We start from the raw sequence: 22,976 nt of genomic DNA, 5'->3' as shown, positions 1-22,976 counted from the left end.
ATTTCACCCAGCAGCCTCTGTAAACTCAACTGTGGTCAGATTGTGGTCATGACCTCTGGAAAGTGAAAAGGGGAGCTTCTGAGAGGTTTCTGCTAAAAAGTCTCAGACTGCACATGTGCTCAAACAATAGCCCTTACATTACACTGTTTAAATATCCAGGCTGAGAAAATCTGTCAAGAGGCGAGGAACGACACATGCACATTTCCAGCTCAGAGGAAAATCCTTTAATGTTTAAAAAACTTACCAGATAGAAATCAGTGATCTGATGCTGTGTTTGTGTGTGTGTGTGTGTGTGTGTGTGTGTGTGTGTGAGTGTGTGAGTGTGTGTGAGAGAGAGGGACGAGTCATACACACATGGTTGCGATAAATGCAGAATCCAGCTCAAATGGAAAAACCATGTGGATGACCGTGTCAAACCGAGGCTCAGACACAGGCGGCAGATCTGATAACCAAGATGTTTTTTTTTATTCCAAACATTCTTCTTCTTAGATTTATAATCTTTTACAGACTCAAACATCACTATCCAAAAGTTTTATTTTAGGATTTATGTTCATGGTATTAACAGGCATCTGAACTGCAGGCCCTTCTTCACTCACCTTAAACCTTAAACAAGTCTTAAACTGTGTTTGAAAAGTAAAGTATTTCACACTTATATAATCACGCAGCCTGGTTTTCTACTATGTCATTTTAAAAGTTATTCAGATACACTTTTATATTAGTGTTTTGCAACTCAAAATCAGTTTTGATCTCCAAACCACTCGGCCTCTTCTCGGAATCAAAAGCATTTTTCCTCGGCCTTGTCTCCGACTCAGACTGGGTGGATTCCAGATTTTAAATGAAGACCAGTAAAGACCACCACCGACAGGCTAGTTTTCTACATCATCACTGGGATTAGAATGAAAACTTCCTTTTCTAAAAGAACAAATAACTTCAGTTAATTTGAATTGATATCCCCTTGTTACGTCTGCAACCTTCCCGCTGTTACGGTCTAAGTGAGTGACACGCCGTCTGCACACAAGAGGATGTTTTTTTTAGAGACATTAATGGTCTTGGTCTCGCCCTGTGTTGGTGTTTGTCTTGACTCGATTTCTAAATGTCTTGGTCTCTGAGCTTTCTGGTCTCGGGTATGTCTTGGTTACTGTGGTCAACAGTACAATTCTTTTTATCATGTAGATCCCATATATTGTCTTTCTTCATCTAGAAAAATCTTCATTTTAAGGCTGTTTATCTTAAGACACAGTAGAAACACTAAGTGTAGAGCATCTATTTTAATGAGTTCAGGGTGTTTTTTTTCCTGTATAGCGAATAATGTATGTTTAAACTCTGAAGCAAACAAATGTATTTATTGTGACTGTTGGCTCTCCATGCAGCTACAAAAAGGTACTGACAAGGTCAACACGGACTTGATAATAATGTTGAGGGATGAAGCTCAGGCGGAAAGGAGGCTTTTTGGTCTCCACACAGGTTCTCGTGGAGCGATGTAGTCTTTGGAAAGTTGTTTTGGTGTCGCCAGAGCCTCAACATGAGCACTTGCTGTGGCTTTCTTGGCTGCCCTTGATACCTGGTTTCAGATGAAAAGTTAGCGATAACATAGGCTTCAACAAGAAAACTCAAACTGATGACCCAAGAACTCAAAATGTTAAAAATGTGCTGCTGTTTCAGTATGTGTTTTTCATGATAACAATCGGTATTTGTCCATCCCAGTGTTGATTGTTTTTGAATAAATACAAAATGCTTGTATCCCAAAGAGAGCTCGTGTAATCTGCTGAGTAATGTCAAACGTTTAGCCGGGCTTTTTTTAAGACATCCGTTTTTATCAAAGACAGTTTTTTCCTTCACATTGAAATAGTGCGTGATGTCAGTCGGTGCTCTTACAGTCCAGATAGATTCCTCGGGGCGTCGGAGCTCTCTGCAGATGTTGCTCTCCTTCAGTTGGGGCAGTGAAAGCTGAGCGAGCCTCTGAGAGATATCAGCAGTCTTAGAAGCGAATGAAACCGTGGATTGAACACTCTGAAACACAAACAGAGACATAGTCAGACTGTACAAACCTTTGTTGTTTTCATCTTCAAGTACAGACAGATTTAAAATGGTCTGAGAAAGATGTAGAAAACCACATTTCATTATTGGAAGGGATTATTAACCTGAACATAAAGTGATGTATGAAGTTCAATAAAACACACCGATGTATGAAAGTTATGATTCTAAAGAAATTGCCAAAGATAAGTTTGGCTAACGTGAACAAAGTCATGCCATCTTTTCCTGCACTCAGACATGTTGTCTTGTGTTTCTCATGTTTACCCTGCAGACAGGCTCTCCATTTAGGAATATCTTCTACTTAAACTGAGTCTAGTTGATTGAGGAAATACCATTTAAATACCAAGCAACAGTGTTGTCCTTTTTGTTTTGTTTTTCCTGCAAATTCTGCTTGAATTGGCTTTTTAATGGTGTTGTCAGGGTATAAGATATATGCACTTTAGAATAATTCCAATACCTGTGTTGATACTGCAGCAATTAAAAGAAGTCCTGTAAGAGTTGAATATTGGGTAGTTTCTAGTTATTCATTTCCAAAAAAATGCAGAAAACTCCTTTACACATGTCTAAATTGCACATTGGCAACATAACTTTAGACTTTACTTTCTCTCACTTGCAGCAACTTTCGGTCAAATTATTTGAATGATTCTGAATGAACTTGCATTACCAGGGACGTGAGCCTTTGTGGAGGTTTCCGTGAGCATAAGAGACTTGGATCTGACCTCTCTGTTGCTTTGGAAGTCTGGATGGTTCAGTTTGGGGTTCGAGAGCTGCAGCAGTCGCAGTGTGATCCCAGCCGTTTTCACTCTGGGCTCAATGTGCCAAATAGGACAGCTCTCCTCACAGTGAGGTGTGTGAGGAGGCCTGGGAAGGGTAAAAAACACACCTCTTAATATACTACTATAATCATCTGTGTGAAAGAGAAGGGGTTACTTCTTTAGCTTTTTGTCCTCTGACCAAATTTTGAATGACAGTGTTTCTTTATAATCACTATCTTTAATGTCTACTTTCTCATCCTTCAGCTTTTAACCATTTCCCACAATCAAGAGTAAGAAGCTTTGCTGTATATAATCAAACTAACTTGTAATACAATTGAGGGTTGTCAAGTAATTAAATAAATAAAGGAAAAGGACATATGGACAGCACATACTGTATGTGTTACAGAGATTTAGATAAACCTTAAAGCTGAGGTTTTCATAGGATGCTTTTGAGATAATATTTGATACAAGAGGTAACACCTTTCCAAGATGTCATTTCAATAAATACTCAGACGATATAACAAATATCAGGTCAAACATTTTGTTCTTTAGGTCAGCTGCTGACCCAGGATGTGACTGTCTTTTGTGTTTATTATTTTACTAACACACACATTATTCCCAATAAGGAGGACACCACTCGTGTAGTGATCATAATTTTTGCAGTATTTCACTCCAGCCCTCGTTTTTATTTTTTATCAGAGTAGACACTGTTATCTGTGATTTGTTATTCCCAGAGGGCACGCGTCTTATTTTGAAGGGGAAAGTGTTTGATTTGAATCTGCCACAAACATCTTGTGGAGCCTCGTGCTCCTTCTGGTTTATTTATCTTTCAGGATGAGAGGATTAAGATTCAACAAATGGTGATTATTTTTGTCTGTGAAGGGTATTAAAAGAGCAATCAGTGTAATATGTTGTGCTTTAATCACAGAAACAAATATTCATTTTGTATATTGACTTCGGTAATCCCCATATGAATCTGTCTTGTAGCCTCATTTCATGTTGTTCTGCTGTGTTCAGGATATATAAAAAGACTTCCGCGGCTGCCTGCGAGCGTCCCAGGGGTCCCGAACTGAGGACAATAAGCTCTATTGTCTCCGCTGCTCGCTCTCCCACAGTCTGACACTGAAATAACAGATGTCCAAACGCTGTCTTCCTCACACAGCGTGGAGACGTTAGTGTTGGACCGAAGCCTCCTCTCTGCCTTCTCAGAGTTACAGTAACTCTATCATATGTAAGATTCAAATTTAATCCTAGACTTTGGTTGTATGTGGAAACCCCCCCCTGAGGACAATAAAAGCTATGAATGTCTGAGTCACAAATCTGCCAAAAAGCAGGGACTTTGAGACTGACTGGAGAGCTGGATCAGGCAATCATTTCTTAAACAGAAATGTTAAGGGTCTCATGATGCTGCTGTGCATACTCATGTACACATGTTTTAATATTCAGGACAAGATATATATCATAGACAGGAAGTTCAATATGTTCAAGATGGCTCCAAACTGTAAATAAATCACAATGACAAAAACTAAAAAAGAAACATATTCAGAAACAGTTAGTTTAAGATTGTCTTCTAGATCAGTTTCTGAATCAGACGGGTTTATCTTCTGCAGTGGCAGTGATTGTGTTCTGTTTCTGCCATCAGAGATAAGCGACACTGTAATGGGCCTCTAAGACACCATAAACATCAAAACAGTCATTCGACCTGCAAATGTTTGGTTCAGTGCCACTTGTCCTCACTGTTCTCTCTGTGTTTGATGTCTAATGGGGCTTTCGCACCGTGCTTCCTGGGTCCTGCAGCTCCTGGTTTTGGGCGTTGACAAGTGCACAATGTGCTCGTACTGGGATGCCCTGGAGGAAGGACGCCGAGTCTTCCTGAAGAAGCTCGCCTCCTCCTCCTTCCTGCTGGAAAATGGAAGCCATTAACATCCATTATATGTTGTGTTGTGTGTCCTGGACAAAAGAATGTCTTGAGCCAGAAGGAAGGAGGAGGAGGGGGAGGAGGGGGGAAAGGGGTGAGAGCAAAACAATGGATTAAGTGTCAGTGAACAGATGAGGGCAGAGTTACAAGTGGAATATCATCTGAAACCACAAAAACATTTGAATTCTTCAGCACTTAGTCAAGCTGGTGGGATAACCATCGCCTGGTTTTAAGAAGTGGACTGTAAACATTGGGCTTTAGACGTGAAGCTGAACTTCCTTTGTATACTTTCTCATGGTCAGCAGAAGAGAAGTGTTTCTGTTGTCAATCACAAGTTTCAAGTTTTCCTCAATACGGCATGAAGTTCATTTAGTACATTTTGGATCTTTCTTCTGTTTGTGCTCTTAAAGAGGCATATTTGTAGTTTAAGTAAGCGATCAAGTTGTAAAAGATCGGGCTGGTAATGTTTTTCGGTTATATTTCATCGCGCACAGTGAAAAGACAAAGATCGACTATCACATGATAATGCTTGAATAATGGTTTCATTGACTTTATTGAAATAGTCTACTTACTCTTCTTTAACAAATCTGGGTGTTAAACTACAGTGTGTAGCAATCACTGCTTTTCCTATGCCTGTCTCTATGACCTTGATTCCTTGATATTTGATTTTGTGCTCAGAAATGAGTGGATCAGGAGCCGACAGTCAGACAATCAGATCATGAGATTACTCTTTAACGAAGTGGACCAGACTTCTGAACTGCACGCTGAGGCGACAAGACGTGGAGCACACGTGTGATCATCAGGCGTTATAAAGCATTTCTACAAACTCCATTAAATATTCAACTATCAATGAAAAAACAACAAGATACTAGTTTCACATTATATGAGCACAGCAGACTGTACTTACAGCTCGGTTTTATTTGCGGATGCGACGCTATGAAGCTAACCAGGAGGTGATTACTGTCATCTTTACTTACAGTAAATGAACATTATTTGTTCTGGGAGCTGCACTTCCTGTGTGGGATTTTGATTGAATTACACTACATATTACTGCGCTTTTAATGGGGCAGCCCAGGAAGAGAAACAACAAACAATACCAAAATAAAAGACTGTGGAGCTGTAACTCCACTCGCAGCTTCTCCCTCACTAATTGAGCCTGGCAGCTCTCAGGGATGGCCACCTCTGATCAGGAAGCACCTGGCATCAGTCCTGAACATCACTTTGCACTCTGTATTTCCTGAATCAACCCTGTGACTGAGCACAAAGTCATTTCCCTACAGCTTTGCAAAAAATAAAAAATAAATGTCTCGAATATGTGGATGCAGCAAAACATGAAAAGCTTGTGTACAGTTCTCTGGAGACAAACAACAACCCTCCCTCTCATGCTTTTTTGATAGAGTCATCAATAATGTTCAGAGTGCAGTTACCTCCGGTGGTCCTCCCTTGCTGAGAAGTCTCTTTTGTGCCTGGCTAGGTATTGGATTCTTGCACTTGGAGTGGCTCCGAGTGCTGCAGAGGAGATGGGCCATATTGGCTCCTGGTTGCCCCAGCTCAGCTTTTCACTGATCAATGAAAAGTTACCAATAATGAGCTGTGATGATGAAAATGTCAAATAAGCAGCCAAGTAGATATTTTTCATGAAAGGCAATTCTCAAATGAAAAGACGATACTTGTGACCATTGTTTGTTTTTTTCTTTATTCTATCCTTTGCCTACACATCCAGAGTGTTCCAGACATCTGTGTTAACTTTTGGAGTTTAGAGAAATTACATATAAGGAAGGAAGCACTGACCACAGGCTCCTGAATTCTTGGAGTAAATGTCACACCAGATCAATGAACAACCATGCAATTTCAAATGACGTTACAGCTGGAACAGAGCTGTGATATTTCTTGTGGTATCTTGTGTTTGTCTGCTAGAATCCGATTTTAATCAAAAGGATAAACTTAGTTTGACTGGGCTACTCACCAAGGAGTCGTTGCCCAAACACATTTTGAGGTTTTGTGCTGCGCCAGCTCCAAGATTCTGCCGTAAAAACACAAATCAGCATTAAATATGAGAGGAAGACGGAGACTCTAGGCCCCGGGGGAACATGCAATCATTCAATGGGTTTCCCGTTTCTGTTAAGGGATTTCATTATTTCTGGCAGAGCCTGGAAATCCAAAATCTGGTCTGACTTCAGTGAAAAAGTTGGCTTCAAACTCAAAACCTTATTGTGACCACTAATCAAACTCAAAGACACAAAATGTCGAAATGCATCACATGATTTTTTTAATGGAGGTTTTTTGTTTTGCAGACGGACTGAAAGGGAGAAAGGTTGTTTGCTTCTAGGCTTTCCACTTTGACCACTTCAGTCATGTATATGAATATAGATACCCAAAAAAGTTTACTCTTCATTTTTCAAAAACCTCAGTCATAATACTTAAAATAACAGTTGAAACGGTTAAATCCAACATTTTAACTAATTCTTCTATAAGCACATTAAACACTTCTGCTACTTTTGAATAGTTAATTTCATATGGCCACCCTTCTGCGCCTCAGTAAGGTCGAGAAGCACGTGATCCTCACTCAGCCAATCAGAAGAGATCACCCTACATCGCTGATCCTGCTATTGTGGCAATTGAACCAAATATGGTAACTTTGTCAATGTTTATTATTCTATATGAAATTAAAACAAACAAAAAAAAAAATGTTTTTTTTACAGAAGTAAAGTCCTGTTTTGTCCCCCAATAACACTTTGAGGTTGAATGTTTCAATGTCAAAGTATTTCAATGAGTGCCCTATAAAGGGTTAAAGTAGTAATATGCTCTTTGAGACAAACTCCTTCAGGTTGGTAATATCGTTTGATAAAGCAGGAAAGTTGAATAAATAAAAAAAAACACATTTATTCTATAACATTATGTCTCACATCACCTGTTTGATGGACCAAATCTGGACCCTGTAAGAATCAACACAAACAGTTAGACTGTCAGTAGAGTAAAAAGTAGCCTTGTATTTGTGCTGTGTATCAAAACCAATAAAATTACCTTGTCCTGCAGACACCATCTCTCCCCACAGCAGCAGGAGCGGCAGTCTATCGTGTCAGCCTGCTGATGGCGTCACACTTATCTCCTGCTGTTGCTATGGAGCTCGGAGTCCCTAGCAACCAACTCCACACCTGAGGACCCTTGAAACTGGAGTCTCCACACCCAACCCTTCTGCTCTGTTGTCTTAAGATCTCAAAGGCGGGATGTTAAAAGGAAAACGATACCTTGAGGTCAGCGGTAAGGCCGGCTGCTGTCGCATGTATCTCTGCAGGTGTATTTGTAGTTTAAGAGTTTGACACCTGAGTAAATGTCAGGAGCTACTGTATGTTAGGAAAAGGCCCTTTTCATCCACACGTTTGTGGTGCTGCAGGAGGTCCTAAAGGCACGGAGGCTGTCGTGGAGGTTACATTCTCTCAATTACAATTAAAGGACAACAAGGCACATACATATATCTAGTGGAAAGTCTTTATTTAAACAAACAAAAAAAAAACATTTCTCAGGATGATATCAAACAGAAAACAAACTAAGAACAAAATACTGTAGCTTGGACATGTTTTTTTGTTACACTATTCAGACATAAGAAGCAAGTAGCTGTGTGAGGACTTCTCAGTGAACAGCAAGAATTCAAACATCGAAAAGTAGATGCAAAAAATGTGCTTATGTTTCCTTTTAAGAAAACCTAAAACCCCCTTTTTGAAGATCCAGAGGTTAGTGTAAAGGTGTTTAATATAACAAGGTGTTTATTGACCTGATCCACTCTGCCTGCTTCATTCAACAACTCTTTATTTAGGACATTATATAATAGTAGTAGTGCACTAAGATATTCTATTGTTTAAGGGCAGGTTAAAGCTTTTCAACGAATCACACAATCTTTGTCGTAAAGCTGTGAAAAACAGTTGAGCCTGTTGTTGGCCTCATATGGCAGAAAGAGGTCACTGTGTGAAAACGTCAACAACCTGAAATCATGTCACGTACTTTACTGACCCGTGTGCAGGTAAGTGTCTTTACGATTCTGAGAGATCAGCTTCAGTGTGCTGCACAGAGCGGACAACTACTGAGTGAACTGAACATCTCTTTTTACCATAAAAAAAAAACAAAACAGAATTGATGGGTTAATCAAAATCGTACCCATTACAGTTCAAGGTCGTCATTTTGAGGTATACTTTTTTTTTGATAATGACACGTTTGTATGCCGACACACACACACACACACACACACACACGCACACGCTAAGCTAACAGCTGGTGTCACAGTGCTAAATGATATTTGGAGAAAGGAGGTCTGTCTTGTTTAATAACATATATTTTGTTGACTACCTGCTTTGGGGAAACAAAAATTAATCTTCGGTCAAAATAAAAGTTGGAGTCATCAAGAATTTTCACCAACTGCAATAAACCAAAAGAAGAAAAACATGTTTCTTTCATAAACAAAGAAAAGACTTGCAACCAACCTGGTGTAGTTAAACAATATGTATTTCTCATAAAAAACTAGATGACGTAACATCTACCAGTCTGTAGCAGAGTCCGGTGGGTTTTATTTGCCGTTACAGACCATCTGGAAGATGAGGTCCCGAGCATCCTGCACACCTGAGCTGAGCTCTGCGTCTCCCTTCCTGACGTGTGTGCCGATGAGAAACAACCTGCGGTCTCCAAGCTCTGACAGAGCCAGGTGCTCATGGAGGTCAGTGATGCTGGCTGCTCCTGGAAGGTCCTGGAACGAGAAGAAAACACAAGGAGGCATGTTTATAGATATGGGAAGTCAACTGTTTAGTTTTTTTATGTAAGGAAGGATTCTTGCTCGGGGGTTTTGATGTCAGATTCTGGACAGGAAAGACTCCAAACCGGCTAATTGATGCCGATTGATTTTTTTTTTTAAATCAATTTCTTACAAACCAAACTCTGCAGAGGTTTATAAATCCCCTGCCTGCTTCTGGTGTGTCTGTCTGTCACACACACATGCAACTGTCCTCCCTCTCTTCCCTGTACTAACAACTCTCTCACCTTTTAAAAGGTTTCACTTACACAGTCTTAAACAGATAAAATGTTACATTGATATTAATTGGCCTCAGCTATTTTTGAGATGTATCTTCAGTATGATTGGTCACAGCAGCTGTGAGTGAAAGCCTCATTCATGCACCTAGTTGCCACAAACTGAAGCTAATTATAGACAGATAGATTCCTTGAGTGGCTTAGTTCTTTACATAAGTACTTTTTTTTTTGTTCACAAGAGTCTGGAGTGTTTGTCTGTCATCCTCACCTGTTTGTGGGCCAGTATCATTACAGGAAGTCTTGGGTGACTTGCAAGCAGCTCGTGTAAATGCTCCTTGGCGATCGGAAAGAGCTGTGGTGTCGAGGAGTCAACCACAAAGACCAGCATGAGAGCCTTGGGCATGTACCTCTGCCAGTACTGCCTCAGGTTCTCTGTACCTCCAACTGTCGGACACACACACACACACACACACACACACACACACACACACACACACACACAGACAGACAGACAGAGAGTTAGTTACAGCACATCCTCAGAGCTCAAAGTCAACGCTCTTTGTTTTTACAGAGTTTAGACTTACTCTCTAAAAACTCAATGTGCAGGTCTTCTCTGTTAATGGAGACAGCGTTGAAGCCTTGTGTCGGCTCCATGTCCTGCTCAAGGGACCCCGATGCCAGACAGTGCAGCAGGCTGGTCTTACCGGCTCCATCCAGACCCAGAACCAGCACCTGTGTTCCCGCTGACTCCTCCGGCCTTGACTGCATCACACACACACAGACAAGAAGTGTATCATATTTTCTCCACACAAACGTCCTTCTCTAAGGATACGTTTATTTTGTCCAAATTGAATAAAACAGGTTTGTCAGCATTGAGTGTCTTAAAAGCTCATTTTAATGTTTTATCTCATTCGCTCTCGAGTTTATGTCTATATTTTTATAGTATCACCGTCTCTGTATTTTCTAATGTTCCTGTTTTACTGATTAAGAGTCTTAAAAAGGGCTTGCAAATTAGACACTTTTAGAAACCTGAATGCATGGAATCTATTATGTACATCTTGTGTCCCTGCTAAATTAATAAGTAATAAATAAATAATAGGCTACAAGTGAGATCTCTGAATCGGTCAAAACATTCAATGTAGTCTAATAATGTGGAAGTGTAAAGTTATCAAACATTCACACTTGGTGGTTTGAATGATAAATTGGATAACAAAATATATCGCAGATTAACTTCCAGTAACTCGACACTCCAATTACTACAATTCCCAGAATGCAACACTTCACGCAGAGACCCTTCTTCAACTTGTTGCCAGTGATACCAAACAGTTTGCCAACTGAGGTTTTGGTTTAAAAAAAAACACACACACACACACGATAATCATAATATCATTCAAGATAAAAACTCTAATTAAAAGTGTTTATAAATAAATAACGGGAGAATTGTGTCATCGCTTTTTTTTAACGGCTTTAACAATACCAGAAATATCTGTCTTTTATAAACACTGACAACGAATATGTTTAAAAAGAGAAATGTCTAATTTATGTTAAGTACTGTAGTTTAACTCTTTTACCTCGGATGTTTTAGGAGCTGCAGCAGCTGCGACACTTTCTTCTGCCTCCTTTAATATCTCCTCTTCTTCCTTTCCTCTCTCCTTCCTTTCATCCCCTGCTCCCCTCTCCTCTGTGATACCGAGTCCATCTTGGCTCGGCCGTGTTTCAGGCTTCTTGTTCTTCCTGGAGGCGGACGCGTAAGTCCAGATAAGATAGGCGACCCCTCCCGCCAGGGCCACGGAGACTCCGAGAACCCCGGTGTCCCTCAGGCCGACCATGGCGCTCGCTCGCTGGGTAACGTTTTCCAAACGGCTGCTGTTTGAATTTTTAAACGACCGTTTCCGCCATTGTTTGACTTATGAAGTTTGTTTGCAGCGTCCTCGTCGTTCTCTTCTCTGCAACAAGTGGATTATAAAACAGACAGGAAGCTCGAGACGGACTCCTCACAACGATGTTTCCGGGCTGTTTTTGTGTTGATGCAGTGTCAAAGTCTCACCACTAGATGGCGACTCCAGACCAAGCAATCTGATTGGACACGAGGTGTGTAGCGTACGCCAGTGCCATTTAAATAGTATTATTTTTATTTCTTAAATGTTTTCCTTGTGTTGTAAAGTTATTTGTCGTGTTTAATATAGTCGACTGTACAGGAGAACTTTATTAAATTAAATTACCCGTACTTTGGTTCAATTGTTTTGGTTTGTTTTTCATTGATTTACCAATTCTTAGTTTCACTGCATTTTAACCTAAACTTGTATAAATCTAGTCACAGATAGAATGACAAGAGATTCATTTAAATACTGCCAGAAAGCATGAACGATTGCTGTAAACAGTGGTGATGAATGTGCACTTGATGTAATCCCTGCAACTGTTTAGAGTAGTAACCTTTAAAAAAAAAAAAAAAAAAAAAAAAAAAAAAAGACTGGGAAGCCAAAACTTTTTTTTCCTTTAAAAAAAAAGGTAAATGTTTTATTAATTGAATGTCAAAGGAGTGTAGGACTTTGTGTGAAGTACATTTATTGATTACTGAATGCAACAAATTAAAGCTTCCTTTCTCCACTTGAGTCCCTGGAAGAACTATAACAATAACAGAAGTGCTATTTTATGTAGCTTTAAATTCCTCTTTCACGGTCTACAAGCAGCTAAGCGGTTGGTCCTTTTCACCGGCACCCTCTCACTTTCAGCAGGAGCACTGAGGAGCCACGCCTGGAGCCGGCTCTCATCCTTCGTCATTCCCAGATTCTTCCAGGTCCGAGCGCGCAGAGAGGGAGGCTTCCTGTGGTGCACAGCTTCTGCAGCCTCCTTGATGTGCTCGGCTCCTGAGCCTGAGGAGTCCACCGTCTCGGCCTGTCGGTGCCTCCTTGATTTAGATGCCTGCTGGAAGTTAGTGTAGCTCTTCTGCTTGATGGAGGACAGGATGCTGGCTCTGCTCTTGCCAGACTTCCCATCTACCTTCTCCTCCTCCTCATCTTCAGAGTCCATGTCTTTGTCACCCTGGGAGAAAGTCTTCTGCTGCCATTTGAGGAACTCTGACATGCAATCTTTCAGTCGTACGGTTAAGTCGCGGTGAGTCATGGTCACCTGGCTTCTGACCTCCACTGTGCCCTCCTTCAGCTTCCCATACTGGTTCTGGATGTTGGTCAACTCCTCCATGATATCTGCAGAGAGGAGATCATCTACTGCCGTTGTCCTCCCGAGAAACTCTGCACACACTGGCTCCTTTTTTGGTTTCCTCTGCTTTTGGAAGGTGAGAAAATGTGGCATAGCGGTGTAGGCAATAGCTTTGGTTTCAAAAAGTTTCCGGTATATGTAAACAACGTCAAGATGCCCAGAATCTACAGAGTTCTTCAGAAACTTTTCAACCTGAGCCCAGTCCCTCAGAGCGAGTCTAATCTGCACAGGTGGGACTGCCAGCTGTGTGTGGTAGAAAGCAAACAGCAGATACAAGCCTCCAACTCGAATCTGGTAGCTGTAAGGAGGCAGGAAGTACTTCATCGCTGTTGCTAAAGTTATCCTCGAGAATCTCTTCAGTTCACCTTCACGGCTTATACCCAGAAAGACATCGGAGAAGCACATCTCCCTCCAGATGGCTGAAAAGTCCTGATACCTGACTGAATCAGTCTGCTGGAAACGAGCGAGAAGTTCCTCCACATCTTCTGTCAGAGGAGCGTAGAAGAAATCCGAGTAGAACGGCACCACATGAGGCATCCTGACGACTGAACGAAGAGCTCTGATGCTAGACAGTGACACCTGAAAGTCTGAAAGAGCTCTGGGCAGCCTCAAAGCACATGGAGCTTTTCATTGTATTACCTAAAAGACACGCCCACAGGTGGTAGTGTTCATTTAAGGTAATTAACCAATCAGAGCAGCTGCACTGAGGAGAGCGATAGCCTGAATGTATATTGTCTGTTCGTGTTTGTGTTTTCATATAGCATCAATAAAGTAAAAACAAATGCATATATTTTCCTGTTTTTGTTTATCTGAAAGTGTTCAGAAAACGTGCCCAGAGCTGAAACGGTCCGTAAAGTGTTGTTCCGTATTGTGTGGCAAAACATTTGACTTGTGGTCTAATCTGGGACAGCACTGGTTGAGAACTGGGATACTAGTTTCTAGGCTTAGAAACACACTGATTCATTTGTCTCAAGTAAACGTGCTTACATTTCATCGTGTAGGCCTACGATGTCTTCACTGTTTATCAGGTAGACTCCAAAAATGAGTTGCATTGAACTGACACTGAAACCATGTATAATGTGAAATGCAACATAATGAACATTTTTATTTCAGGCAATGACAAAGATACTTAACACTAAGAACTCACAGGAAAGTTCCAGGTGATGTAGAAGAGTTTTGGTTGTTTGCATTCACACATGCAGCTCAACAATCCCAAAATTAGATTTTGTGCTTGTGTGAAATCGGCATGATTGTATGACTCTTGAATGACTACATTAGTAGATATTTTTGTACTGTGTTTAAACTCTCAACCTCTCGTTTGAAGTCTTCTTCAGCAAAAGTTTTTCACAAAGTTTGAGATCCAATTGTAAAAGTCAATACAAGCATCTCATGTCGGAGGGACACACAGATACGAGGCTTTGAAAAATATGTGGATGCTCAAACTGAGGAAGTGGCTATGGCCACTTTTTACTCAAATAAAACTACAACGATCAAAATACAAAGACTAACTGTCGTGCATCCAGCAGTGGATGACCTCACAGATGCAGTCTTCAAGAGTTGTACAAAAACACCTCCAGATGAAAATGTGACACAAAACACAGAGGTCTCATGTTGCTGCTGAGAGTTTTATTAAGACTTAACAAAATGGGACACCAGTTTGATCTCTTTGTCTTTTTTTTTTTCCTGACACATGCACCTGACAAATCAAAAGAATTAAAATGATTCCGCTTGAATTCACACCAACACAGGGATTTAAAAATAAATACCTCTGTAACATTGCATGTTTGCAGCTAAATTAAAGTAAGGGGACAATTTAAGAAAACGTGATGCAAAAAATGATGTCATGATACTCAGACCTAAGACATATTAAAGGACAATTCCCCCTAAAGTTGAACTCCAAGTAAGCCTGCAAAAGGAGTTGAAAGGAGTTTGTATTCTCAGATATTATTGTGGATATGTACAGATGTTTCTGAACTTCATGTTTATACCCAGATAAACTAAACATGTGTCAAATGATGATAGCACAAGTCAGCCAGGAACGTAGGTGAACAGTACAGAAAGAAAACTCATATCCATCATCCCGACCTTATATGAAGAAATATGTACTTTCTTTATCTAAACTTTGTTTTGTGTTATTTCACTGAGATCAAAACGTGAATTTAAGCGGAAGTCTCCTTTAAATATGCTCTTGTGTGTCCTTTAATAAAAACACACCACAGAAAAATGACAAAGAGGAGCAAAGGGGAGCTTTTGGTTTCACATAATTTAAACAAACGGCCAAAGTAAAAACATGAAATGAAAACTTGAAATGTGAAAAAGAGAAAAAGCTTATGATTTGCTTGTTGTCTCATCCACAGACAGTGGATCCCCCGGCCCCCCCGCCCTCTCTGACTACCAGCCTCCTTTTCCTCCCTTCTTCTTCTTCTGTGGTGCCTTCTTGCGTGTAGCCCCCGAGGCTGCAGGTTTCTGCTGTCGTGGAGGGACCACGTTGCTGGCCGGCGCTGCAGTGGAGCCGGACGCTGAACCTGGTCTCGGGGAGGTAGGAGGGCTGCTGGCTGTCTTACTTGCATCGCTGGAATAGAGATGAAAACATCATATTAGGGACAAGTCTCAAGGAAACGATTGATTCCAGAAACTTTTTGCATGGAAAGCATCTGCAATAGTCTCAAGCCAGGAGCATTAGTTTTTGTTTCCCTTTGGAAAACATGTGACTGGGATGTTCAGCACACACTGCATGTTAAAGAGAGATGACTATATAATAAATCTCTTGACTTGGCCACATTTGCAAAACATTACTCTGCACCTTTAAAGACATGTATTAGCTGGGATCAATACTGGAATAAAAGTCATAAATATGGAAATTTTCAAAAGTCAATATTTTGTTTAATGTTACTACAGATGGCTCTGCTTTCCTTCCTCTAGTTTACAAGCATTCGTGATTATACTAGCATGTTTATGTTAGACTAAATAACAAATCAGCAGCTTCTTCCACAAAGCAGAAAAACATCTGCACCCAGGAGTCATTGGCAGGACAACAGAGGGACGAGTCGAGGTATTTTGCTTCCATTAGTAGAGCTGATTAGTGCGTGTCAATGAGAGGAAATTGCACCCAGACTTCTCCACTCGCATTTGATGTGCGTTACTCACAGCTCGGCTGAAGCTCCGGCTGTCGCTCCCTGCGTGCCTTTTCCGATCTGCTCCTTCTTCTTCCCCTTCTTCTTGCCTCTGTAGTATGAACGCTCCCTCATGGGCAGCCACCTCTCCGGGTCAGGAGTCGCTTTTGGGTCGCAGTTCTTGGGCAGTTTGCCTAAACAGGAGATGAGGAGGAAACCGTTCAGGGTAGCACAGTGCAGAGTCAGAAAAGAAATCAGACTAGTGGCAAACAACTATTTCACATTAACTTGAAGATGTCAGTTATGCGTCTCTTATCACAGGAAACAACCTTCATCATATCTGTGCACTTCCTACTGCAGGCCTGTAGGGGTCAACAGTTTTCACAGACTGCTTCTGATTTTGCAGAAAACTTCTTGCTGCCACCGTTCCACAGAGGTTATTAAACCATTTCAACAAAACATCTTTTCAGTTTGTATTTGTCTATCTAAATCCTAGTAGTAGTAGAAGTGAGAGCAAGTACTTTTGTGCAGATAGCAGAAACTTTGTTTTTAAAACATCATTCTCACAAACAATATTTAAAGCATACCTTTCTTTTTCTTCTTCTTCTTCTTTAGCTCGACTTGGCTGGAGAGAAGATAAGAGAGTAATGTGAATTAAATAGTTTCAAGTATAGCTCAAATTTTTCAGCTTTGATACAATCTTACAGACAGTAATGAAAGTTTACCCGGATTCTTTGGGAAGATTTTCTCCGGTAACCTTGGCTGCCTTTTTCCTAACGTAGGTCGCCCCGTGAGAGTTCTCCAGCTCGTCCACGTCCACTTTCAAGGCCATCGTGTCTGCAGAGGGAAGGTGCTTGCTGAGGCTGGAGAGGAACGTTCAGGACAACGTGACTTTATTTTCTTCATGTTTGTATGTGAAATGTACGATGACGTGTGCACCATTAAAGGTCTCTGTAGAGTCGTGACCACACAGCCCGCTCTGGGATGTGATCTCTTTTTCTGTGGTTCAAACTTTTATTTAAACACGTTGAAGTCAATTAAAAAAAAAACAGCTAAGCTAAATCATGCTTCGTCTTCAAAAAGTGAAGAAAAAAAAAAAAAAAGGTGATGCTATTTAACATTTCCCAAAGAGCAAAGACATGTCTTCATTCTTTGGTGTTCTCTGAGCCAACGTAACAGAGTAGCTCTTTACATTGCAGGAAAAAAAAAACACATTTCACTAGTCTACTCTGAGAATTCAGGTTGTTTGTGCTGCCTAACATAAGTAACGAAGAAACACATACATTGTTAATGACTACAAAAAGATGAAGAATTTCAAGTCTGCTGTTTTCCATTTTGTTTGATTCAAGGATACGATTTGGCTTTTTCCGTGTCCACCAGAGAATACGCAGAGATGAGCTGAGCGAGTGTGTGGATGTCGTTGGTGTTCTGCCTGTTTCAAAAAAAGACAGAAAGAAAATGAAGCATTAGTGTTTTCAAAAAGAACCTGCCAAAAAGACTAACAGCATCGTTTTCAGGTTGCACACATACTCCAGTATTCTGCTCATCAAGCACATGACGTGATGTTTCTGTTGAACCAGATACACCTTTAAGCTACTTGATATGAGGCCAGCAGGACGACTGAACTCAGAGTAATCTTAAAGGCTGTGATCTCGACAGATTGGTGTTTTTTTTCACATAAATAGTCAACACATGTTGAACTCCTGAGGGTGTACGAGACCTAAAACTCACTTCCACAGCTGCTCCAGATCACTAATGGCTTCCTTTTTCCGTCCGTACTTCAGTTTGAAATTGGCAGCTTCTCGTACGAGAGCCAAGTGTGCAGCAGACCCGGGCTGCAGATGGAGGAGGACAGGTGGATTACACACAGGAAAACATAGACAAGATATCACACACTTGTAAGTTTGCACGTCTCTTATAAGGCCCCATGTTCTTTTTTGTTTGTAATGGGTGAAGGGCGTTCGCAGCAGAAAGAAGCGTCTTTTTTACAAGCTGCTCAGAGCGCTCAAATTGAAAATCTTTCAACACGTCCTGCTGTTCCTGATGTGTGACATTCTTGTATTTGCCTCCTCCTCGTACTTAAATCCTCTTTGCTCCGTGTCTGATCAGGTAAAAAAAAACGACCTCTGGTATAAAACATGGAGTGAAAAGTAACAGAGCAGTGTCGGCCATCATCAGAAGACTGTTGTCATAGAGACGGGATGGACCAGCAGCTCTTTTCTTCTCAGTGCACAGCCATTTTTTGAAACCGTGTGGTTTAAATCTTTATAATCTATCTTGAGTATTACACACTGAAGAACAGCTGTCTGTGTAAAGTGTTCATCTTGTGGTCACAGGAGGAGTCACTGTTCTGTTAGAAATGTTTGAGGGATCATTGGAAACAAACCTGCTCAGACTGGTAATGCTCTATAGCTTGTTTGAAAACGTCGATGGCACTGTCGATGTCTTCTTCGTGGGAGTACATTGTTACCAGAGCTGAAATCTGCAGGTTAAACGACACACGTTAGATAAACGGAGTGAGAGTGAATAAAAGCTCAATCTAGAGAGTGCATCATTTAGGAAACTCAAGAGTTGTGAGATTTTAACTCAGACTTACCATCCCTGACTTGTGCTTGAACTCTTCGATGGAACGTAGAACGTCACAAGCTTTCGTCACATGACCTGAGAGCCACAAGAAACGTTTTTTTTTAAATTTGAGTATTATGACACAAATGCAAGCGTTATGACAATAAAAGAGCTCGTAGTGTATGATCCAACTCATGACTGCTGTACCTTGTACTAAGTAGAGTTGTGCCATCGTCAGTTTGATGCCTGAAGCACTCTCTGGATGTTTGTCTGAGAATTGCTGGAGGACAAAACAGCAGTCAGTTCACTTAGTCAGACGTCCCAATGAGGAGACCAAAAACATCTAGTTTGATGTAAAAACACAGCAAACGCTAAGTGGCCACTGCATATGTGTGTGTTAAAACTGGTTTGTTACACTGGATAGCCTAGATTTTAATAAGACTACAGTAAAATAATCAGTGTTATAATTTTCATTTCACTGACACAACTCAGATTTCTTCTTCTGTGAATCTGGCTGCCAGCACACAGCGTTGTTCATGTGTACCTGTAGCAGCTCTATAGCCCTGCCATGCTGCTTCTCTCTGCACAGCTGAGCGACCTGGATGAGGACCGGCCGAGGGTGACCCGGATTCTGAGACTGAAGACTGGAGGACAGTTTCCTGCACTGGTCGGCCTGTTATGGGCAAACAGGAATGCATTAACAAATTGGGATGTGTGTTGGGATAACATTTTCTGGAACACCGGCATCCTCTACAACTGAATCCCGACAGCTGTACCTGGTTAGTGTACATGGCCAGCAGGGCTTTGTTGAGGTCGATGGCCTGCAGCTGCTTCTTCGCCAGCTTGTATTCGACACCCTCAGCGTTTGTCAGCTTTACCTTCTTCTTTGAATCAAACACGTTTTGGTCCTTTGGGAATAGAGACAGAGCATTTATGACAAAATAACAAGTGGCTGTAACATATGAGGTTTACTCTGAGATCACAAATATACATTTATGATTAAGTATTCCTCCTGGTTTTAAAGTCCAACACCCACCTTGTTTATAGTTATGATATTGTTGGCAGTCACAGCGAGCAGCCCGACATCTGACGGCCTGAAACATCGAGCACGTCACATGTATTGTTAAATATCTGAACTGTTCACACACAGAAAAGATAGCAGAACAACTTTAAGCCGCCGTCGCGACATCTGCACTCACTTGAGCTTGATGACCTGGTTGTAGAGCTGCAGCGCCTCGTCTGTCCGACCTTGTAACTGCATGATGTACGCCATCTGAGAGTGGATGACCGCCAGCTCGGACTCGATGTCCTCCTCTGTCACATCCTGGGGTGATGCAAGAATGTCAACGTCTTATGATGTCAATATATAAGGTATATAATTTATTTATTTATTTTTTAATGGGGGGAATTTTTGGCCTTCAATGAAGAGGAAATGTTGGTAGGAGAGAGTGGTTGACACGCAGCAGCCCTTGTGATGAAGACCATTGCCTCCTTACATGGGGAGCTCGCCATACCAGGAAACATTTCAGAGTTATCCTTTATATAGTAACCCTTTCTCTACCTTGGAAACATCTTCAGTCAAAAATAAATTTGGAAATATTCTGTTGTGACCTTTCCTGGTCACTTTTGGACAAACTCTACAAAAGGACAGGACTCAAACGGTGAGGCTTAAAAGAATCAAAACGCAGCAACACTCACCGAATCATCCGCCAAAGACACTCTGCAAAGCTCTGTGAAGGAAAAAAATCCATTTAGACACAGAACAAATAAACACCTCAGACAGGAAGTAGAACATGGTGTCAGGACTGACCCTCAGCTTGTTGGAGTTTATTCAGGGCCTCTGTTAGCTGTCCTTGGCCAATCAGAGCGCAGGCAGCGTTGTAGCACAGCTCGTATGTGGACTCAGGAAGACCAAGATCTTCCTGCAGGAGAAAATGTCACACGTTGTCTTCATAATTATACAAAATAATTAAACTCAGTTATATCAACATTAGGAAGAAAACACAAAACACAAATCTGGATGATAAAAAAAAGTCTGAAAATATTTAATGTTTAAATCAGGTAAATAGATCTCACTTAATTGACATTTATATACTATACATTTTAAGACTGACTGGACTGAATATCGTTAAACTACAGCAACGCTGAAAGGGAAACAACGTTTAAGCTTTGAGGGGCTTACCAGTGGAGCTTTCTCCCACTGACTCATAGAGGCCACCACAGCAGCAAGGTTCGTCTTCCTCTCCTCCTCGTACTCGTCCTGAGAGTTCCTGATCAAATCTGTGTAGACCGACTTGCATTCGTCGTAGCGCTCCAGTCTGTACAGCTGGACGACGAAAACAAAGACAGTTCCTGTCAGTAAAGAATAAAGATACAGCAACTCGCCACAACACATCCAAAACTTTAGTGAGTGAAAGTATGAAAGGGAAGAAAAAAAAGGAATGCTGAAGTTTGTGTGTCGAGTTGGTGTTGTTTCACAACTGTTTTCACAACTGACAAACCATTAAATGAACCCCCCCTCAAACCAGCTTAGGATCACCTAAGCTGCTCCCTCACTCTGAGTGTAAACACCAAATTTCCCTTCTAGATCAATAAAGTAAAATCTTCCTCTTCTCTTGAACGACGTCTAAAATACCTGCCAATCAAAAGACAAGCAGCTGTAATGTTTTTATGTTTTACCACACAGACTCGCTCACCACTTGACCGTAGAGCTCCTTCAGCTTGTCTGATTGTTCAGGAGCTCCTTCGATGGTTTTCAGGGCGCTCTCCACTCTGTTGAGTCTGTACTCACAGTACGCCTTCTCGAACAAGGCCTCACTGAGGAAAAACAAAGAGACAAGGAGGTCATTTAAAGTCACAAAAACTTTGACTCATTGAACATTTTATACACAAACAAACAAGCAGAGAGTGAGTGGATTACCTGCCGAGGGTCTTTGAGTGGATGTTCATGACATTCAGAGCCTCTTTGAAGCTGCCAATCTGAATGAGACAAGCGACCTTACACTGAACGGCCGTCACATCATCCCTGTTTTCGTGCAGGACTGCAACAGAAGAGAAGAGAAAAAACTCAGATTTAACCTGAGTACAACAGACCTGTCTTTATTTAACCCTTTCTGACAGCTCATCAGCTGCCACAGTGAGTTAGCTTTGAGGCTAACTAGGGACACGTCACTCATCAGGACAGGACTCAGGTTAATTGATCATTTCATTTAGACGCTGTAAAACACGCTGACTTTGAACCTGCATGACTTAAGTTAACGATTAAGATCAGACGTGCCGCATTCACCACTGAAAGAGTGTTTGTGAGTCCTGGAAAGAAGCTGTCCTCGCAGGAGTCACATGCTAACAGCTGGCCCCGAGCTTAGCTTAGCTTAGCTTGGGAGAAACGGATCGTCTGAGCGCTGTCTGACACTTTAAGCTCCGTTTGAGGCATTTAACACAAGTTATGATTTCATACTTTTAGTCAGAGCTTTCAGCGCTCTCGTATAGTCTCCATTCTGTCCGCAGCGGTTGACTTCAGTCCACAGAGAAGCCACGGACACCCCTCCGCTCGCCATCTTTGCTGAATGGGCTCGCCAAGCACCGGAAGCGCATGTTGTTTACATCCGGGTCCAATGAATTATAGTTACAAATTAATAATGATAATAAACACACAAACGCTTAATAAAGGAATGCGGCGTTATTTCAGTGTGAATTATTATTTTTTACTCTAAAGATGATTTTTTTTTTTTTTTACTTTGAGTAACGTAGCCTGGTGATGCCTTCAAAAACCCTCAGAAACCCGAGATTATCATGCTCACACTGTGATGCACATTTAAATGACTTAAGACTTAATTCTTTTTTTTTTTTACAGTTTGAGTCATTGGACTTTATCATTATAAAACACACACCGTTGTTCAAAGAAACATTAAAAACACGCTGTTTGTCACTGATCACTGTCACTTATGAATTATGATTAAAAATGCATTATACAATCCAAAACAGAAGCTTTTTCATTTAGGCTTTTCTGTAATGTAAGCAGTACAGACTAAATCATCTATAGGACAATGGTGTGAAAGAGATTACTCTATCCTGGTTTATTAACATCATCTCAAACACATATACAGGCCAGAATATTGGCTTGTGTGTACAGTTTATGACACTTCATCATTACTACATCATTACTTTACACATCATTATAATTAAAATTGTTCTGTTGAAATTTTAGGTTATTGTGAATATTTTTGTCCTTAATTGAAGAAATACAGAAATGTGCTATATCACATAATCTTGCAAGTGTAAAATGACAAAAGAAAAAGTTGAAGATTAACATATTTAAATGTACTTTAAAGACTGTATGTACATACACACGTGGACATA

At 41.0% G+C, this 22,976-nt stretch overlaps 4 protein-coding genes across 5 annotated transcripts; all 4 read right to left on the bottom strand.

Moving 5' to 3' along the window:
- Positions 1 to 1,321: 1,321 nt before the first annotated feature.
- Positions 1,322 to 9,038, bottom strand: spmap2l (sperm microtubule associated protein 2 like). Of its 2 annotated transcripts, none has more exons than XM_079352871.1 (8): positions 7,732 to 9,038; positions 7,619 to 7,643; positions 6,674 to 6,730; positions 6,135 to 6,269; positions 4,566 to 4,691; positions 2,754 to 2,895; positions 1,876 to 2,010; positions 1,322 to 1,561 (listed from the first exon to the last, which is right to left on the bottom strand). In XM_079352871.1, the coding sequence occupies exons 1-8, from the start codon at positions 7,748 to 7,750 to the stop codon at positions 1,430 to 1,432; spliced, it is 771 nt and encodes a 256-aa protein (XP_079208997.1). In that variant the 5' UTR covers positions 7,751 to 9,038; the 3' UTR covers positions 1,322 to 1,429. The 2 variants fall into 2 exon arrangements, with proteins under 2 accessions (XP_079208997.1, XP_079208998.1); XM_079352872.1 differs by having other exon boundaries at positions 4,566 to 4,688.
- Positions 9,039 to 9,186: 148 nt separating this feature from the next.
- On the bottom strand, positions 9,187 to 11,800 carry arl9 (ADP-ribosylation factor-like 9). Its single transcript, XM_079352870.1, has 4 exons — positions 11,292 to 11,800; positions 10,305 to 10,482; positions 9,989 to 10,164; positions 9,187 to 9,442 (listed from the first exon to the last, which is right to left on the bottom strand). The coding sequence occupies exons 1-4, from the start codon at positions 11,547 to 11,549 to the stop codon at positions 9,266 to 9,268; spliced, it is 789 nt and encodes a 262-aa protein (XP_079208996.1). The 5' UTR covers positions 11,550 to 11,800; the 3' UTR covers positions 9,187 to 9,265.
- Positions 11,801 to 12,243: 443 nt separating this feature from the next.
- LOC306829723 (snRNA-activating protein complex subunit 1-like) lies at positions 12,244 to 13,588 on the bottom strand. Its single transcript, XM_079352869.1, has one exon. It carries the CDS (start codon positions 13,474 to 13,476, stop codon positions 12,394 to 12,396), a length of 1,083 nt encoding a protein of 360 aa, XP_079208995.1. The 5' UTR covers positions 13,477 to 13,588; the 3' UTR covers positions 12,244 to 12,393.
- Positions 13,589 to 14,545: 957 nt separating this feature from the next.
- Positions 14,546 to 22,218, bottom strand: srp72 (signal recognition particle 72). The gene is made up of 19 exons (XM_079352972.1): positions 22,075 to 22,218; positions 21,538 to 21,658; positions 21,314 to 21,434; positions 20,800 to 20,943; positions 20,428 to 20,539; positions 20,316 to 20,347; positions 19,817 to 19,941; positions 19,654 to 19,711; positions 19,394 to 19,525; positions 19,162 to 19,290; positions 18,825 to 18,897; positions 18,649 to 18,713; positions 18,439 to 18,534; positions 17,784 to 17,887; positions 17,407 to 17,484; positions 16,778 to 16,915; positions 16,640 to 16,677; positions 16,087 to 16,246; positions 14,546 to 15,511 (listed from the first exon to the last, which is right to left on the bottom strand). The coding sequence occupies exons 1-19, from the start codon at positions 22,172 to 22,174 to the stop codon at positions 15,331 to 15,333; spliced, it is 2,007 nt and encodes a 668-aa protein (XP_079209098.1). The 5' UTR covers positions 22,175 to 22,218; the 3' UTR covers positions 14,546 to 15,330.
- Between the last annotated feature and the right edge of the window lie 758 nt (positions 22,219 to 22,976).

The sequence above is a fragment of the Symphodus melops genome (assembly GCF_947650265.1).
Source record: "Symphodus melops genome assembly, chromosome: 9".
In the NCBI taxonomy this organism is placed as follows: domain Eukaryota; kingdom Metazoa; phylum Chordata; class Actinopteri; order Labriformes; family Labridae; genus Symphodus; species Symphodus melops.
This window is presented reverse-complemented; position numbering and strand designations above follow the sequence as displayed.

Coding starts and splice junctions, on each gene's coding strand:
- arl9 (XM_079352870.1), bottom strand. CDS start 11,549: ATGGTCGGCCTGAGGGACACCGGGGTTCTCGGAGTCTCCGTGGCCCTG. Junction 10,483..11,291: donor CAGCTCCTAAAACATCCGAG/GTAAAAGAGTTA, acceptor TGTGTGATGCAG/TCAAGGCCGGAGGAGTCAGC. Junction 9,443..9,988: donor TGATACTGGCCCACAAACAG/GTGAGGATGACA, acceptor TTCTCGTTCCAG/GACCTTCCAGGAGCAGCCAG.
- spmap2l (XM_079352871.1), bottom strand. Junction 6,731..7,618: donor AGATTTGGTCCATCAAACAG/GTGATGTGAGAC, acceptor TTTTTACGGCAG/AATCTTGGAGCTGGCGCAGC. Junction 6,270..6,673: donor GTTTGGGCAACGACTCCTTG/GTGAGTAGCCCA, acceptor TTCATTGATCAG/TGAAAAGCTGAGCTGGGGCA.
- LOC306829723 (XM_079352869.1), bottom strand. CDS start 13,476: ATGCCTCATGTGGTGCCGTTCTACTCGGATTTCTTCTACGCTCCTCTG.
- srp72 (XM_079352972.1), bottom strand. CDS start 22,174: ATGGCGAGCGGAGGGGTGTCCGTGGCTTCTCTGTGGACTGAAGTCAAC. Junction 19,291..19,393: donor TGGCCATGTACACTAACCAG/GTACAGCTGTCG, acceptor TGCCCATAACAG/GCCGACCAGTGCAGGAAACT. Junction 16,678..16,777: donor AATCTTCCCAAAGAATCCGG/GTAAACTTTCAT, acceptor TCTTCTCTCCAG/CCAAGTCGAGCTAAAGAAGA.